The following is a 19,304-nucleotide window of genomic DNA, read 5'->3' on the forward strand; positions in this document are numbered from 1 at the left end:
ACAGTGGAAATACATCTCAAGACGCCCAGTGGACGCTTGAAACCACAGACGCACCCTACTACACACTAAGTTTTCCCACACGGGGATGTGTGTGCCAAGTTGCCTCAGTTGTGTACAACTCTGAGACCCTAGGAACTGTAGCCCACCAGGCTTCTCTGTCCATGGGATTCTCCAGGCAAGAACACAGGAGTGGGTTGCCGTGCCCTCCTCTAGAGGATCTTCCCAACCCAGGCATCAAACCCACATCTGTGTCCTGCACTGGCAGGTGGGTTCTTTACCACTAGCACCACCCGGGAAATCCAAGAATACCGAGTGGCTGCCATTTCCTTCTCCAGGGGATCTTCCCCACCCAGGGATCGAACCCAGTCTCCTGTGCGTCTCCTGCATTGCAGGCAGATTTTTTACCCGCCACTTATACACACATACCTATGAACATATTAGATATAAATTAGGCACAGTAAGAGATTAACAATAATAAAATAGAATAATTATAACAATATATTGTAATAAAATTGATGTGTGTGTAGTGTTGCTTTCTCTCTTCTTTCAAAATACATTATTGCACAAATTGAAGGCCTTTTCCATCTTAGGTACTTACCACACAGCTGTCAAAACTTTTGCACTTTGAAGTGTGACAGCAAAACTAGAAAGAATTTTTCTCCTTTTTCACAGTTTCAGAGATAGAAGATTCATTCTTACTATAAATCTCAGCAACTTCAGTACTGAATTTTTTCTTTCCTTATTAAGAATTTCCACCTTTTTGTTTAAAGGAAGCATTTTATGGCTTCTCTTTGATATGTTCAAACTGCCAGTGTCACTAATCTTGAGTGCTGCAGTCATAATTAAGCAAAATAAGTTACTTGAACACAAGCACTGCAATATCTCGAGAGCAAAGCTGATAACCAGGACAGTTACTAAGTGACAAACGGGTGGGAGATGCTGGACAAAGGAATGATTCACATCTTGGGCAGGACAATGCGAGATTTCATCATGTTATTCATAAGAGCATGCAATTTAAAACTTATAAATTGTTAATTTCTGAAAATTTCCATCTAATATTTTTAAACCATAGCTCGTCACAGGTAACTGAAACCACAGAAAGCAAAACCACAGATAAGGAGGGACCACTGTATACAAGTCACAGATTAGGGAAAAAAAAACCTGTAGGACATGTATTCTACATGAATAAAGAGCTCCTGGAAATTGGCAATAAGATAGCCCAATCTTAAAAATAAGCAAGACTTAGCCACGGGCTTCCCTTGTGGCTCAGCTAGTAAAGAATCCGCCTGCAATGCAGAAGACCTGGGTTTGATCCCTGAGTTAGGAAGATCCCCTGGAGAAGGGAAAGACTACCCACTCCAGTATTCTGGACTGGAGAATTCCATGGACTACTCCGTATACAGTCCTGGGGTCGCAAAGAGTTGGACATGACTGAGAGACTTTCACTTCACTTCACTTCAGCCACTTTACAAAAGATGTGACAGTCAATAAGCACATGAAAAGGTCCTCAACAGTATTACTCATCAGGAAAATGCAAATTAAAACCATAAAGAGAATTAAACCGTCAGTCCAAAAAAAGGTAAGATGTCATTTTATGCTCACTATAAAAATTTAAAAAGAACAACAACAAAAAAACTTAACAATACTAAGTAATGCTGAGGATATGAAGCAACTGGAACCCTCACAAATCATAGGTAGCAATGTGAAATATGAAATAGTTCAACCACTTTAGAAACAATTTCTGAAGTTTCTTATAATAGAAAACATGCATCTACCCTATGACCTAGCAAATACCCTCCTTAGGTATTTACCCCTCCCCCAAAAGAAAATATTTTCACAACAACTTAAGAATATTCACAGCAGTCATATTCATAATGCCAAAGTTAGAGTGGATGTCTTATTAGAAAGAAAAACTCAGTAAGAGGCACAAGAGAATATTCCAGAGAAAGTTCTAGATCCTGTTTTATATGGTGATTACACAGGTATATGTAACTGTCAAAACTTATGCAACTAATCTGTTTATGTTCATTATAAACTGACACATGATAAATACATACACTATGGTTCTATCTGTTCAGCAAATCAATAAATGATGGTTAAATAAATTATGGTATACCCATTACATTAACATACTATGCAACCTGAAAAAGGGGGGTTGTCTCCTATGTATTATATTGAATGACCTCCAATTATAGAAAAAAGGAGAAAGAAAAATATATATAACATACTTTTGTACAAGTGACTGAACACACACACACAGGCAGAATATGTCAGAAAGAACCAATGACTAACATACCTCCAACTTTACTGCATCTTTTACATACACACAAAATACTAAATGTAACCTCAAGTTAAAAATAAACTTTTACCTATTTCAGAAGTTACCACCTGTAAACTGAAAAAGATTTTTCCACAGAAACAAAGTAGTATGAAGGTAGTAGGTAGGAATAAGTCCAGAAGGAAGCATTTACCATCCACTCATTCCTTGGGACTAAGGAAGCAGAAGGAAGAAAAATTCCTAAAAGCCTACCCTTAGCTCAAGTTTTAGTCATTCTCAACACAAACATACCAAACACTGGAATATATTTTTTTCCATTTTGTTACTAATACTATCCCTACACCTGGATTTATGCATATAAAATATTCATTTAAAAGCACTGTAAGCCAAAAAAAAAGGAATTCCTAAAATAGAAAATGCTAAATGCATTTTAACTGTTCATCACTCAGATGGAAAAGTCAACTAAGGTGGCAGCAGTAAAATGTGCTAAGAAAGTCATGAAAAATATTCTAGCTAATAATTAATTACAGAAACTCTTTTACCAGCTATAAAATTCATCAGACTAGAATTACCATAATTTTTTGTGCAGCTCTATGGAGCTAAGCAATCTTGCATACAGCAGCATTCACATACTTTAATGAGTAAATGCTAATATTTCTCAGTGTCCTTTCCCCCTTAAAAAAAAAAAAAAAAAAAAAATCACAGAGTCTTTAGTTAATTTGAAAGTGCTGTAAGGTTAAAAAAAAAAAAAAAAAACAGACCCAGAGATTAGTAAATCTTCAAACTGCTAACATATCTGCTTCTTCAAAATAGTTTTATACAAATGCCTCTTCTCTCTCCTTAGATCATGGGTGCACAAAGAAATTTCAACTAATATATTTGAAACCCAGGTGTACACCCCCCACGAGGCATTGTGCTGGGTGCTATACAGGAGAACACTTAACATTTTGAGTTTTATTTTCAAGGACCTTAGACTCTAATAACAGTAAAAACAGAAGAATTAACTACTGAACAAGTCTGCAAATGAAGAGTGTCAGAAAACTATGCAAACTAGCACTAGGAGAGGAGACTCATGGAAGAATCACTGATTTCAACTGGACAGATAAATGGCTGTCTGGATGAACTGGAATTGCAATGGACCTTTGATTTCAACACATATAGAAGAAACTGAGAAAGGCATTACATCACAATACACAGCAAAACTCTGGAATAGAAATGTCTTGTCATTGATCCTGTCTCTTATCATTTATTAGCTATGAATGAAGTACATTACTTAAACTTCCTAAGAGTCAATTTCTTCATCTTTAAAATTGGGATAACAGAACCCAGCTCACACACAATGAATGCATAAAGATTAGCAAATAGTAAGCACTCAATGAATGTTACCTTCCACATAAAGTTGGGGGAGAAAGGACAGTATAAACTACGTGACAGAGAATCAGAATGTAGAGTTCAGCTTTTGTTGAAATTAAGACTTACGTAAAAAGTAGGAAGATATAAACTGGAAAGATAATTTGAAACAGACACTAGTTCTGAAAGTCAAGTTAAGAAGTATGCAATTGATTATTTAGAAGTGCTGAAGATTTTGATCACACAACACAATAAACAAGCTGGGTGTCCAGGCCAAAAGAACTCCAAACGAGAAGACTGCAGATGGGGAGGTTTGTTAGAAAACAAACTGCAGTGGTTTAGCTAAGGAGTGCAGGGTTTCCTACTGACCACTGTCATTAGTAAGAATTATTAAAAGAAAGAGACAGAACCCAGTAATTAACTGAATGGGGGGAAAGGAATGAAGGGAGAAGCCAAAAAAATAAAAGTTCAAGCCCAAAAGTTTGGAAAAATGAAATGGAAATAAGTGAATATTTTATTTTCAGAAACATACAGCAGTTTGAAGTTCAGGTGAAAAGGATCAGGCACAGAGCTAGCAATCAGAGTTTAAGAGTATAAAACTTTGAAGCAGTTAAGCCTAGACATACCTATGAGAAAAATAAATGCTTACAGGTACTCTTGAAAAAGCGCTAAAATTCAAATACAAATATGTATATGCAATATCCTGGGGAAGGGAGTCTTTAATCACAGTTTCAAAGCAACTATAACACACACACAGTTTTTAAAACCACTGGCACACATTACAATAGAAACCATCCATAGGAATGAATGTGAATAAAGGGTCAGGAGTGGTAATGATTAAGAAAAAAGAGTCATGGGAACAGAACAAAGAAAAATACAATTCAAAGGCAGGAAAAAGAGCTTAAGGAGGTAGAACTGCTTTGTAAGAAAGAGAACCAAAATATTAGGGATCTAAGTCATGAGAAGTATAAAGAAAAAAAAGGCAGCTATCAACACTGTGAAAGAGTGAAAGAGATGAAAGAACTAAAATTTCTATAAGTCTTTACATTTAATAAACAAATTCAATGATAACACTGGGGTAGATAATTTCAGTTAAACATGAGTATAAAGAAACTATTTAAGGCATTAAGAAGTAAATGGTTGGGGACAAATAAGTGAAAAATTAAAGGCTGACTACTATTTCAAGATTTAACAGTGACAGGAAAAGAAAGCTAGCATGAAAATGACTAGAAGTATGATTTAATTCTTTGTTTTTTGCTGAGCTTAAGGAATGAGAGACTGACTCTATACCCAAAAGGGTCTGCAGAAAAATGAAACATCAAAGGAGGAGAAGAGTAAATAAAATTCACAAATAAAAAGACCACCTTTCAGCTCTTCCTTTAAAACAAAAACAAATTTTAATGTGGTGAGAAAGGTATAGTAATAAGTGTGCGTAAAGGAGAAACAACTACAAAACTCTAGGTTTCTGTAATCTAAAGACTCAAAAAAAAAAAAAAAAAAGACTCTAAAGCACTGATAACCACAATGCCTAAGAACTTTGTTCCTTGTTCCTTTACAATAGCAGCTACTACTACAAAAATCTAATAGTAAAAAAAAGTACACATACACAGGCACACACATAGAGAAGCAGGAAAGGATACACTGCATTATGTTGTAGTGAATTATGACCAAGGCTCCAGAGTTTAAATCTTGAGTTAAACTTGAGTTTAAATCACTGTTCAGTCACACGTAAGATGTGTGACTCTGGGCAAGTATCTTAACTTCATGCTTCAGTACCTCAGGTGTCATCACTTGCAAAATGGAGGTAACAGTATTTACCTCATAGAACTTGAAAGTAATAATACAAAGGTTTAACAATGTATACAAATGTTAACAGTAGCAATAATAGCAATGTAACCTGTGTTTAATCAAACTGGTATTTAAGATCAATACAGGGTAACTGTTGTTACTTACATCTTAGTTATTACTGTAGCATCTGTGAACCTTATCAAACTTATTTGACTTGTCACAGCTGTTGTAATCTGGTCCGTTGTTTTCTATGTTGTTGGCAGTAGATAATATAGCTTTAAAATACCTTGGACTTGAGAGCAGATAACTTATTTAATATGCTTTTCCCTGGTAACTGTTGCTAAAGTGTTAGGCATTAAATACTATATCTGTCTTAAACTTTAAGTTAAAATTCTGGTTAGAGATAAAAGAGGAAGAAAAGGTCAAAATAAGTGAAAGAAACCTAAGCAGACTGAAATAATGCCTGCCTGTGAGAGAGCTCCCCAGGTTGCACAGCAGGTACCCTCTGTATTTCAGAACCCTTTGGGTAAATGCTTTTTTCACTGCTAACATATATATATATCTCCTATATATATATATCCTGGGAGTGGGGGGGAAGGGGCTGGGATCTTAAAAATATGTCTCATTTAATTCTTTCACCTACAGAAACAGGTATAATTCTCCCTATCATCCTAACAAGGAAAAGGGAGGCTCACTTGCCTGTTCACTTAGTAAGTGGCAGAGCTGAGAGATCTGAACACTGGTCTATGTGGACACAAAAATGTTTTCTTTCCACTGCACAACGCTACCTCCACAGCACAACCTAGTAGCAGCATAAACTGAGGCATTCTGTTCCTCACTACTAAGCTCAACAAAACCTGGGCACACCATTAAGTCTATCTCTCAATTGTATTTTCTGAAAAACTAAGGGGTTTGATTAGATCTTGAGGTTTCCCTTAAACTGAAAATAATCCATGATTTTATTAAATCACATTTAGTGATACGTAAATTCACAAAGTTTTAAAATACAGCAGAAAACTTTTGTTTAAAAAACAAAAAAACGTCAAAAGAGAGCTTAACATTATGAAAAAGAAATCAATGATACAGGAAAGACAAATATCTATTTTATTATGAGCATGTATGACTAAGCAAATGTTTTGGAGAACAAAAATATCAAGTATTTCAAGATGATAATTTTAACACGTACATTTTCAATAAAGTATGAAAAAGAAAACCTGGAATCCTGATACACTTACAGACCTTATAATCAAATAAAATACAGATTTACCAACTTTTATTTCATGTTGAAACTGCAACCAGGTTGACACCCCACCCCACGCCCCCCAAATGTCCATCTGAAAACTCTCCTCCCCGAAAACCCTTCACTGGCTTCCCACTATCCTTCAATGACATCCCGAAACCTTAACATGACTCAACAGTCTCATGCAATCTGGCTCCCGTCTCAGGAGCTATCTGCCGCTATGCTTCCCCTGGCTCTTTTTTTCACCTTTCCTTACTTCATTTTAGGGTCTTCATACGATCTGCCCTCAAAAACCTTGCTGTTACAACTCTCCATTCCCATTCTTTTGCCCCAACAAACTACTCCTCATCCTTCCTGGTTGAGATGAAATACTGTCAGGCAACAGAAGTCTTTCCAGATATTCCAGACATATATTTTCACAGTGTTCTGGATTCATCATGCTCACTAGTCTCATAGTTACTTGTTTAACATCTGTCTTCCCTGGTAAACGATATGAAGATGGTCATTTCATGTCATGTTTCCTACTGTTTCACCAATATCTTAACACACTGCTTAGCACAGAGTCAATTAAGTGCTCAATAAATATTTGCTGAATTAATACATTTAAACTACAAGGCAAGTCCAAAACCATGAGATACTTCACTAGCGCAAATAGGTAAAAAGTTCTATACAAATTTCAAGTTCTATCTTCCTATGGTCCTGCCTCAAATAGGTGCTATTTGGTCAAAAAAAAAAAAAAAAATCTCTTTAGAAAACAAACACATCTTAAAGTTTCACAAACAAGGTTAGAAACCATTAAATAACTGGAATCAGCTTTAAAAGTCATCTAAAAGAATTCACCTGAAGTGCAGTTAAAGGGACAGGAACTTGGATAAGGGTTCAATTTTAACACAGCAGTATAAAAAGGACCACTCCCAGCTCCTCCCACTGTCTAGGTTCTACAAGTAGTATCTTATTCCAGCAGTAAAGACTGCAGGGCTACAGTCATCTAAGTATGCTATATGATACCTGAATATGCTTTATTAAAACTACGAAAAAAAATTACAAGCACACTAATCAGCTATAAATAATCCTCTCTTCAATAAGAAGAAAAAATGGTAATAAAACTAAGTAATTTGAGAACTGAAAGCTTACACAAGGGAATGCTATTTTAACACAAAACATTCTAAGTTTTCCGTTCACCTAACATTTACTTAGTGCTACTTACAAACCAGACAGGGTTCAAAGATTTTCTTAATACATATTCATTATTTTCCCCCCTCTCAGACAGGAGGAAGCAGAGGTACTGAGCTAAGTTACTTACCCAATATCATACAGAAGGTAAGTGGCGGAGGCAGAATTCAAAGGCAGCCACTCTGGCTCCACGGTTCTCGGTCTCAACCACTATACTCTACTGCTGCCCACTCTCTCCAACCCATTGAAACAGGGCTTCTGTCTGCACCATCCTACCCCAGTGAACTTTTCAACAAGTTCACCAGTGACTTCTACCTTGCCAACACAAGAGCCCCTTCTGTCTCCATTTTACCCATTATGCAGTATCCCACCAAGTTGACAACCTTCCTTTTTTGTCATACATCTCCTTCATTAGTGACATACATCCCACTTTTCTTCCAACCTCAGACCTGGACTCTCTTCTTTTCCCTATCTACACATTCTTCCTCAGAAACTTCCCAGTCTCATGACTTTAAATACTACCTGCATAACTCCAAGTATCTCCACTCCTGGCCTGAGTTCTGGACTCATACCCAACTACCAATTTCACATCACACTTAGATGTGTAACAAACACTTTCTACTTAACAGTTAAAATCAACCACCCGTCTCCCCTCAAACTGTTCTCTCCAAGCCTCCTCAACCAACACACATTCAGCTGCTTAGATTAACTTCTTAGTCATCAGTCACCCTTTATTTTCCTTTCCTTTCCCTTATCTCCCACATCCAATCCATCAGCAAGTCCCACCAGATCTATTTAACATGTCTATTAAACATATTTGTCTCCACTCTCACTCTAAGGCAAACTATCTACAGCTTGGCCTACAACTTCCTTCAGCATGGTCCCCTTATTTCTATTCTTGACCCTATAATCTCCACAAAGTAGGCAGAGTTAAAACAAAATCAATCTCTGTCTGCTTTAAATCATCTAATGTCTTCCCATTCGATTTTAAGTAAAATCTTAGCTCTTGACTATAGCCTAGAAGATCCTACATGATTTGTCCCCTTCCTACTTCTCCAACTTCACAACTTTCCTTTTGTTCCCCCTTCACAAGATTCCCTGCAGCCACAACAGCCTTTCTCTTCCCCATCGAACCATGATCATTTCCGCTACAGGGCCTTTGCACTTGTCATTCCTTCTGGAAGGAATGTTCTCTTTCCAGACTTTTACACAGTTCCTTCTCCTCCTCAGGTGTTGCTCCGCTGTCGCCTCCTCCGAGAGGCCTTGTTACCACTATTTTACATGGTCCTCTAGTATTACAGTCACGACTCTTACTACCCCAAGTTTGCTCATTTACTTTTCTATTATGCCTTGTCGATTTTGGAATTTAAAAACTCTAGCCCCAATGCCTCCCACAGTACATAGAAGGCGTTTAATACATCTATTAAATAAGTGGATAGTCCGCATTGCATTTTAAATTGTTTATTGTAAATCATCCAATTTTGATCAAAACACTTGGCTCTTGATATATTTTTTACGTATTAAAAGATAAATCCTTAAACTCAATTTTTCCAATCTAAGACATTTCAGCACTTCGAACCCCACTCCCCAACACACACACACACACACACACACACACACACACACAGAGTGCACTTATAAGATTCTACTTAAAACTGCCAAACAGTCCATATGGTTAGACTGCATTTTATTCCTCCAAGCGACCAAACGTGCAGAGATGAGAAAGGGGAATTTTGCTGGGCACCTTAGCACCTGTTACATTTTCAATCAGTTAAGAACCAGACAGCACATGGTAGACACGGCCTTTCTTTCAGAGACGGTATTTAGGTAAAACGTGAATGGGCTGGGCGAGAACTGTTCTAAATCCCTAGAGAGCTGGTCACTTCATTTAAAAAAAAAGGGGTGGGGGGGGGGGAATTATGCTCGAGTTCGCCAAAAGAAACCGACCTGGGGGCCCTCGGCAAATAACGAGTTGTGTGTTTACGCTGGGGTCGGACTACAAATAACGGGAAAACGAGAGAAGAGTCATCGGTTTAAGAACCAACTCAACGATGAGGTAAAGATCAGCTCAGGCTCCCAGGCGTATTCTGAACCTGGGAACGAAGGAACGACGGTGGCGGAGGAGGCGAAAACACTGAGCCCGGGACCTCAGTTCACCGCTTCGGCCTCCACAGCAGGCTCTTGGGGGCAACTGGGAGTCCACCTATCTCCCCCTTCCATCCCTGCAAGTAAAACAGCTCCCGAATACTCACATGGGCTCGAGAGTCTTGCTGAGCCAGGACTTGAGTGCCTCGAAGTTTTCAATGATCATTTTAGAAACCATCCACAGCGGCCCCGAGGCCCGTCACACTCCTCCGCCCGCCCAGGTCGCGGCCGCTACAGCCGCCGCTGCCCCCGCCCCCTACTCCGCGCGCCGCCCGCGTGGGCCGCGGTGGGAGGCGCCGGTGGCAGGTTCCCGCGAGCCCGGATCGGCGAACAGCTTCGCGGGGACCGCCGTAGGCCGCGAGTCCACGGGGTGCCAAGAGCTCCCCCTCCCCGGACCCCGGCCCCGGCTGAGGCAGCAACGGTTTGCCCAGGCCCTCCCCCTTCCCTCCACCCCAGCGAATCTCCCTGGACCAGAGCGCGACACGCGCCTAGACACGGGCTTGCCCTCAGCCCTGAAACCAGGTGCTTGCTGGCAACGCAGGAGAGGAAAAAGTGAAGAAAGCGAAAACGAAGGGCAGCTGAATGGAAACGATTCGGGGGGTCTTCCCGGCTCCCAGCACCCCCAAGAAGATGGCTGCCGATAAATGTCGCGAGAATTGATGAAATCTCGCGGTGACTCCCGGAGCCTGCTGGGAAGAGACGTAATTTTTTTCTTTTTGTTTTTTTCTGAGTACACGCTAGGCAAGTGTGGCGAGTGTTGCTTCTTCGCCTGGCTTGTGGGCCTTGTGCTTTTCCAGGCTTTGGTCTTCCTAAGGAGTAAAGACTGTTTTTTTTACTAAGAGGGAAAGGCCGCTGACTTCAGAACCAGCAGGAACTTCAGCAGCTCGAACTCTGTACCAGACGGCGTGGCCCATTGGCTGGAACGACACTGCTACTGGAGCGCTTTCTTGAGAGCATCCACTCGGATGTGTCGGCACACAGGAGATCAGGGGGTTACAGGTGTGCTGCGCTGTGCCTCCTCCGTTTTTTCCCAGGGTTCTGCAGTACTATATTTTGGATATGCTGTGCTGTGGACAAGATTGGGAAGAACGGGATGGTCTCATCCAAACGCACTGAGACTTCCGGAGGCTTAGTGAAGTCTTGTTGTCCAGAATTATTCGATTAATGGGCAAAACACTATTGATACACTAAAGACCTAGGGATTCCTCCAGCCCTTAGTTCTCAAGTAGTTTGCTATTATCCAAAACTTTCAGACTTAACCCCTAGCTAGAAATAAGGGAAGTGTTGTGTTTTTAATTCTCTCCATTTAGAACTGATTCAACCAATTCTGTCCACTTAGAATTGATTCAACCCCAGATAGGGAAGTGACATAATATTAAAAGGGAGAGCCTTTCTATCAGCATCCTATATAAATTAACTTCATTTCTCCTGGGTGGCCAGATAAATTTGATTCCTGCCTCAGTAGTTCTATTCTCTGTTATTTACTTCCATTAAGGTACTAGGTGGGATTTTACAAAATGTCTACTACCTGTAAACTATAATGAATTAAAAATAATTCACAGTATAAAGACACTTAAAGTGGACCAGTAAAAAGCTTTTTATGGCAGATGCAATGGTAGACTAAATTGTTAAGAACTCTGAGTTTGTAATTTTCTAAAGTGTTCCTTAAGCAATAAGTGGAAAAGATTTGATCAAGTAAGAAAATCAAGACATTTGTAAAATATAGCATAAAAAGTATTTTGCAAATTAGAAGCCAGCTTTTGATTAACCAGAGTGTTGATTAAAGTGATTTAGCTGGATGAAGCAAGCTGAATGCAAAGGGGCGATTATTGTATGTTTCCACTCATGTGAGGTACCTAGAGTAGCCAAACCTGTAGAGACAGAAAAATAGAATGTTAGTTGCCAAGAGCAAGAGGGACAGGGGAGAATGTGAAGTTATTTTTTAATGAGTAAAGAATTTCAGTTTGGAATGGCGAAAAGATTCTAGGGATAGGTGGTGTTGATGGTCACACAAGTGTGAATTGTGAGTTCAGTTCAGTTATGTCACTCAGTCGTGTCCAACTCTTTGGGACCCCATGGACTGCAGCGTGCCAGGCTTCCCTGTCCATCACCAACTCCCAGAGCCCACTTAAACTCATGTCCATCGAGTCAGTGATGCCATTCAACCATCTCATCATCTGTCCTCCCCTTCTCCCACTTTCAGCATCAGGTCTTTTCCAATGAGTTAGTTCTTCACATCAGGTGGCCAAAGTATTGCAGTTTCAGCTTCAGCATCAGTCCTTCCAATGAATATTCTGAGCTGATTTCCTTTAGGATTGATGTCCTTGCAGTCCAAGGGATTTTTAAGAGTCTTCTCCAACACCACAATTAGAAAGCATCAGTTCTTCAGTGCTGAGTCTTCTTTATGGTCCAACTCTCACTCCATTCATGGCTACTGGAAAAATCATAGCTTTGACTAGACAGACCTTTGCTGGCAAAGAAATGTCTCTGCTTTTTAATATGCTGTCTAGGTTGATCATAGCATTTCTTCCAAGGAGCAAGCGTCTTTTAAATTCATGGCTGCAGTCACCATCTGCAGTGATTCTGGAGCCCAAGAAAATAAAGTCCGTCAACTGTTTCCATTGTTTCCCCATCTATTTGCCATGGAGTGATATGACCAGATGCCATGGTCTTCATTTTTTGAATGTTGAGTTTTAAGCCAGCTTCTGCACTCTCCTCTTTCACTTTTATCAAGAGGCTCTTTAGTTCCTCTTGAATTGTGAACTGTACACTTAAAAATAGTTAAAGTAATTTTTTTATATTTGCCACAATAAAAAATGATTTATAAATTTAATATTGTTGGGAAGATGTAAAATCCTAATTGTTTAGTCTGTTGTTTAGTAGCCTTGCCACAGGCTGACTCCACCTCAGCCTGTTTTCAACCTCATCACCAACTGTTGACTCTTCTGTTAAATGCTATGTACTCCTGTAAACTGATTTGCTCACCCGTCCCTCCCCTAAACAGTTACTCACTGTTCAGGGAATGCTTCCACTTAACTTCTTTCTCTGGATACCCAAACCTTGCCCACCCTTCTCTTTCTGTCATCTCTGCTGCTATATTTTTGAACCTTCTCTTATTTTTCCTAAACAATAGTAACAGCTTTTTAACTTCTCTGCCCTTAGCTGCCCTCATATCAGTTCATCTTCAATGCCTTCATCACCATTACTTTTAATAGCAATCTTTGTAAAATGTGGATGTAATCATGTCACTTCCCTGCTTAAAATCTGTCTCAACTTCCAAATTGTCTTCAGGATAAAAATCTAAAATTCTTAAATATCTATAAAAGACCTCTTATAGTCAAACCCTTCCTATATGCCTTAGAAACTTCTTTACTGCTTTTCAGTCTTTGCTCCAGCCATCCAACTATTTCATGTTCCTTGAAAAAAATGTGTGTTCTCTCACTAAACTGATCCATTGCAAAATGTTTCCCTCCCTTGCACTTGAACCCCACTCATCCATCAAAATTCAGGGCATACAGCAAGCATCACCTTTAGAAAACCATCCTTGACCTCCCTGCACTAAAGAAGGAGTCCTTCTGAGGCTTTTATCACATCAGCCTGTACTTGTCTATTGTAACAGTCATCGCTTTATTTTTGCAATTATCTGATTATCTGTTCATTAGTAGACTAGGTTTTCAATCTCCTATTCCATGCCTAGCCCTTGATATATAAATTTGTTAAATTAATTAGTTAAATTTGTTAAATTAATTAATTCAATTAGTTAAATCAATTCATTAAATTAATCAGTTACAGCCTTACTACTTCCATGAAACCTTCCCTGAACAGTGTAACTGATAGCAATCTCTTACTCCTCTAAACAGTTAACAGTGCTTGTTGCAGTAACTTATAGTGCTTGTTAGAACTCCACAATGTGTCATCAGTGCTTCCTAGCATGATTCTTTTTCTCAACCATTGTTTATGCCTCATCAGTTCAGTGCCTCATTTTTGGCTTTGTCTTCAAAGGTGATAATTAGCTAATGTCATAATCAGTGCAACTGAGAAAAGATTAAAACAACTGCCACAGACTACTTTCTCTATTCAATAACAACACTTCAGAATCTCCAGTATTAGGTTACCTACTTAACATTTTCCAGCACACCGTGTTCCTTCAAAGCCCTGTGACTTTGTTAGTGCTGTTCCTTTTGCTTAGAATGACTTTCCTCACTGCTGAAATGCCAGATAGCCGAGGCAAATGTTGCCTCTTGGTTCTTACCTGTAGTGTGTGTGTGTGTGTGTGTGTGTGTGTGTGTGTGTGAGTGTGAGTCGCTCAGTCGTGTCAGACTCTTTGCGACCCCAAGGACTACAACCCACCAGGTTTCTCTGTCCATGGGATTCTCCAGGCAAGATTACTGGAGTGGATTGCCGTTCCTTTCTCCAGAGGATCTTCCCAACCCAGAGATCAAACCCTGGTCTCCTGCATTACAGGCAGTTTCTTTACCATTTGAGCTGCAGGGAAGTCCTGTAGAATAGGAGTTAAAACAGTTTAAAAAATAGTTTTTCATCTGTCTGCCTAATTAGATTATGAATTCTTTAAGGACTAGGACTCAAGTTTATTCATCTCTGTTCTTTCTGCACTTGGCATACTCTCTGGAACTCAAAACTGTTGAAGGATATAGGAAGAAAGTAGAGCAGGGGAAATATTTTCAATAGGTAGGTCATAATGATATATCTTCTGGTAGACCTGCATCTCCTTATAATTTACTTAACTGCCCTGATCCTAGGAATATTCTCTGGAGTATACTTAACTCCTCCTTAGGTTCATCTAGTTCTCTTTCCTAGCGGATGGAGATAATCTTATCAGTGGTGCTTCAGGAGTTTTGCTTAAAAACTTAGCCTGTGTTTCACCATCACAAACATTTTCTGTATTTTTTGCTTCTATTTCTTTTATATTCATTACTTTTTCCAGAGAATCACATTTAGGTGTTTATTCTGTCTGGACTACATTCCTTTATTTGATCTACTGTGAGGATCTAGTCTATTTTTTTTTCAAACAGCAAGCCAACTTTTGTCTATGATTCTACTCAATAGTCTCTCCCTTCCCCATCGATTTTTGATGCCACCTTTATTGTATATGCATATTTCCATTTATGTATGATTCTGGTTCTGACCTTTTCTTCAGTTGGTCTCTTTGTCCATGACTATGCCAGTTCCATGTTGTCTTTATAGACTACCTTACTATGTAACAGGGAAAATCCTTCCCTTTGCTCTTCTCTTTCAAATTTGTCATAGCTAAATGTGAACTCTTGGTCTTCCAAATACTTCTTAGAGCAAGAATATTGAGCTTAGCAAAAAAGAAAAAAATCCTTCATTGAATTTATTGAGTAATTTGGGTTGAATTGGCATTCTCTGTGAGGCAGTCACAGAGGTACGTTGTTCAGATCTGCCTTTGAGAAAGGACTGTAAGGCATGTAGTTAGCTGACATTCTTCAGTTAATTTCTTCTGGATTCACCTCAGCTTCCAGGCATGTAGTTAGCTGACATTCTTCAGTTAATTTCTTCTGGATTCACCTCAGCTTCCAAGCTGAAGTTACCCTATTCTCAGGGCTACCTCTCTCTCCCATGCCCGTCCTCAGCTAAAGACAGCAAGGTGTAGGATAAGGATATACTCAATATTAGGATGCGAGTGGCTTTGTCAGTCCTGCATGGCAGTCTGACAACTCCCCCTGTCCAGTACAACTTCCTCCCTTTCTCTTTCACAAATGCTATTCTCCAATAAACCTTTTGTACTTCTACCTCTGTCTCAACATCTGTCTTCCAGAGAACCTAACCTATGGCACAAATCATCCAATTCATTCTACTTTTATAAATTTTTTAAAAATTATAGTTAACAATAGGGGCCTCCCTGGTGGCTGTGTGGTAGAGAATCCGCCTGCCAGTGCAGGGGACACAGGTTCGATGCCTGGTCCGGGAAGATCCCACGTGCGTCAGAGCCTGTGTATGAGGGCCACAAGTATGGAGCCTGTGTCCTAGGGCCATGAGTGTATGTGCTGCAGCTCCTGAAGTCCAAGGGCCCTAGAGCCCATGCTCTGCAACAAGAGGAGACGCCACAGTGAGAAGCCCATGAATCACAACTAGAGATCAGCCCCCACACGTGACAACTAAAGAAAACCGTGCAACAACAAAGACTCAGCACAGACAAAAATAAATAAACTTATAAAAAAAAAATTATAGTTAACAATAAAATCCAACCATCCCTTCTGGCCCAGTAACTTCTTTGAAACCATCCCTAGCCACCTTAATTTAATATGATCTCTCCCAGGACAAATCTTTTACATTCTAACAAACCTTTTTCTTACTATGGTCTTCATTGACTTAGCCCCTATCATTTTATTTTTTGCTGCACACACACTTTAGCCTCTATGGCCTCTTTAGCACTGTGTTTCATCAGTCGCTTCCTTATCTCCCATTTCCACTCTTGTACTCTACTGAGTCTTTCCAATTCGTCACTCGACAAATGTTTACTGAAGGTCTGCTCATTTTCAGACATACTACTACTCTTTACTGACAATACAGTGATGAACAAACAGGTATGGTATCTGCTCATGAAGCTTGTAGCCAGACTTCGAAAGGGAGACATTTAATGGAAAGTAATATAGGAAAAAAATGTTAATGTTTATAATTAAATTTTAAGCTTTAATACAAACTATTTAGGTATTATGAAAGAAAACAAATATGAATCATTTTAACAGTTTAGACTGGAAAGACTAAAGCATAGATTCTCTTAGGATATAGTGTTTAAATGGCTAAGAAAGGGAATAATGAGTAGAAGCTAGCCATGTGAAACAAAAGAGAGACAGGAACATTCAAGGCAGACGTAATCGCTTGTGGGATGTTCCTGAAGTAAGGATGAGCTGGATCTACAAGGAAGACAGGTGGGAGGGTATCAAGTTAGGGGGAAACATGGTGTGTAGGCCAAATTAGGTAAACAAGGGCCATGTTAAGATTTTTGAACTAGATTTGATTTAAAATCTGATGCACAGTCATTGAAATTTTTTCCATATGACAGGATGAATTGAACACACGAACAAACACACACATGCATACTTCTTTTAAAAGAGAAAGGTTAATTAAATTTGGGACTTTTTCAGTAAAAGCAGAAGGGAGGCAAATCACTTTTAACATAATATCAGCAGGATTTTTATTTCTGTCTAAGTGATCAAGAGCATGTTAATAAAGGGAATACAGTTTTCTCATCTTGAGATTAGACACTGATAACTTGAAACGAAAAATAATGTTTGCTGTGATGAGGTATATCCTTAGGTAATTTAAGAGAAAAGGCTTCAGCAATTGCTAACAGTATGAACTGGGATTAGAGGATATTCTATCATTTCCCCTAATAAGTTCAGAGCACTTCTAGTAAAACAGTTTGTGAGACAGTCTTCAGTGCTTCAGTGGACTCCATTTATACCTATAATTGCTTATGATGACTCCATAGAGCAGTACTTTTGTGAAAGGGACCCAAAACAGTACAGAATAAGAGAACTAGGAGTCGCGCTATGAATGCACTGAAATTTTTATTTTATTCCATGTAAGGAGAGAAAAAGGGGTTCCCTGGTAGCGCAATGGGTAAAGAATCCACCTACAATGCAGGAGACCCCAGTTTGATTCCTGGGTTGGGAAGATCTCCTGGAGAAGGGATAGGTTACCCACTCCAGTATTCTTGGGCTCCCCTGGCGGTTCAGATGGTAAAGCATCCATGTGCAATATGGGAGACCCGGGTTTGATCCCTGAGTTGGGAAGATCCCCTGGAGGAGGGCATGGCCACCCACTCCAGTATTCTTGCCTGGAGAATCCCAAAAGATAGAGAAACCTGATGGGCTACAGTCCATAGGGTAAAAAAGAGTCAGACACAATTGATCAACTAAGCACAGCATAGCACAAAGAGAAACAAAATCCTTAGACTGAAAAAAACAAAAATACTGTCCAATAAAAATATGTGAGCCACATACATAATTTTGTAGTGGCCTCATTTTCAAAAGTAAAAAAAAGTGAAATTAATTTTAATAATATATTTTGTCAGCATATCCATAGTATTATCATTTCATTGTGCAATTAATATAAAAATGGTTGAGATATTTTACTTTGTTGTTGTTATTAAGTCTTTGAAATCCAATGTATATTTTTACACCTCCATCACGTCTCAGTTCAGGCAAGCTGCATCACACATGCTCACACATCACTAGTGACTTTGGTACTGGACAGGCCAGCTTTCAAACTTTGGAGGATGCCTCTTGTGGGCATTTAATTGTACCTGAGGGCTGTTGTTTCAGTGTTATTAGTCATTTCCCTCTGCTCAGATTCCGGCCCCCAATAAGAGTGGGCTTGAATTTCAAAAGCCCTAAATAAGGTTCTGCATGGTTACTTTTGTAATAGACAGTTTTGTCCTAAGACTTCTAAGGAAATGAGAACAAAATGTAGAGGTGAACCTTCTTCAAAAGACTGTTTATTCCTCCCCCCTCTTTTATTAGCCATAGTATAAGAGAGACAAGGGGAAGACAGGGTACATAGAGTTTTCTTCTGATTGTTAGCTTGAGGGACAAAGACATCCCCACAATGAATGTTGGTTGTTTTTTGTTTTTTTTAAGCAATGGAATAAAATGATATGACAGAGTCCTGCAGAAGATTTCTAGGGACCATATGGATATAAGCGTGTAAATACCTACTTCTCACGAAATACTGGAGTGAAGTTTGTGGATCTGCTTTGCTTTCTCTTGGGGTGGTTTTCTTGAGGTCTTTTTCCTTACAGTAGCTAATGGGATATCCCGTGTAGCACAAAAGATGAAAGGAACCCCGGGGATCTTGGCTCTCAGTGTAAGCTGTCAGACTCACTCAAGCTATGGTTTTTGTTCACCGGTGTTCATTTCTTCAGTGAATGCATACTGAGAGCCTACTATGTGACCATGAATTGCCCTAGGCCCTGGAGATACAGATAGACAGGCAGGGTCTCTACCTTCATGGTACATGTATTCTAGCCAGTCTACTAGGCCCTCCAGGGATCTCTTTGCCTGCCTTAATGTATTTTTTAATGTTTTTTGTTATGGAAAATTTTTGATGTGTACAAAAGCAGAAAAAAGTATAATCTTTCCCATCATCAGTTTCAATGATAATCAACTCCTGGTCAGTCATTTCATTGATACTCCATCCTTTCTCCTTACCCCATTTAAGTTATTTTGACAGACTGACATCACGTCAATTCACTGACAGATAATTTTAGTAGTGTTACATATTTGATTCCGCTGGAAACAGATTTTCTACACTTGTCATCATCTGTGGCAGTTTGTGTAGGAGACA

The 19,304-nt window shown here is 39.3% G+C and overlaps 1 protein-coding gene across 18 annotated transcripts in view; it reads right to left on the bottom strand.

The window, feature by feature from the left end:
* The window catches only part of RBM26 (RNA binding motif protein 26), an 83,749-nt gene extending 73,147 nt beyond the window's left edge, over positions 1–10,602 (bottom strand). For 9 of the 18 annotated variants that reach the window (XM_061133316.1, XM_061133309.1, XM_061133308.1 and 6 more), the window contains exon 1: positions 10,082–10,599. In XM_061133316.1, coding sequence (XP_060989299.1) covers positions 10,082–10,152 — 71 coding nt within the window. In that variant the 5' untranslated portion in view covers positions 10,153–10,599. Of the gene's footprint in view, positions 1–10,081 lie in introns of all 18 variants that reach the window. The other 9 variants (XM_061133311.1, XM_061133299.1, XM_061133307.1 and 6 more) reach the window with 4 other exon arrangements.
* Positions 10,603–19,304: the final 8,702 nt, after the last annotated feature.

This window comes from Dama dama, chromosome 30 (genome assembly GCF_033118175.1).
Source record: "Dama dama isolate Ldn47 chromosome 30, ASM3311817v1, whole genome shotgun sequence".
NCBI lineage: Eukaryota > Metazoa > Chordata > Mammalia > Artiodactyla > Cervidae > Dama > Dama dama.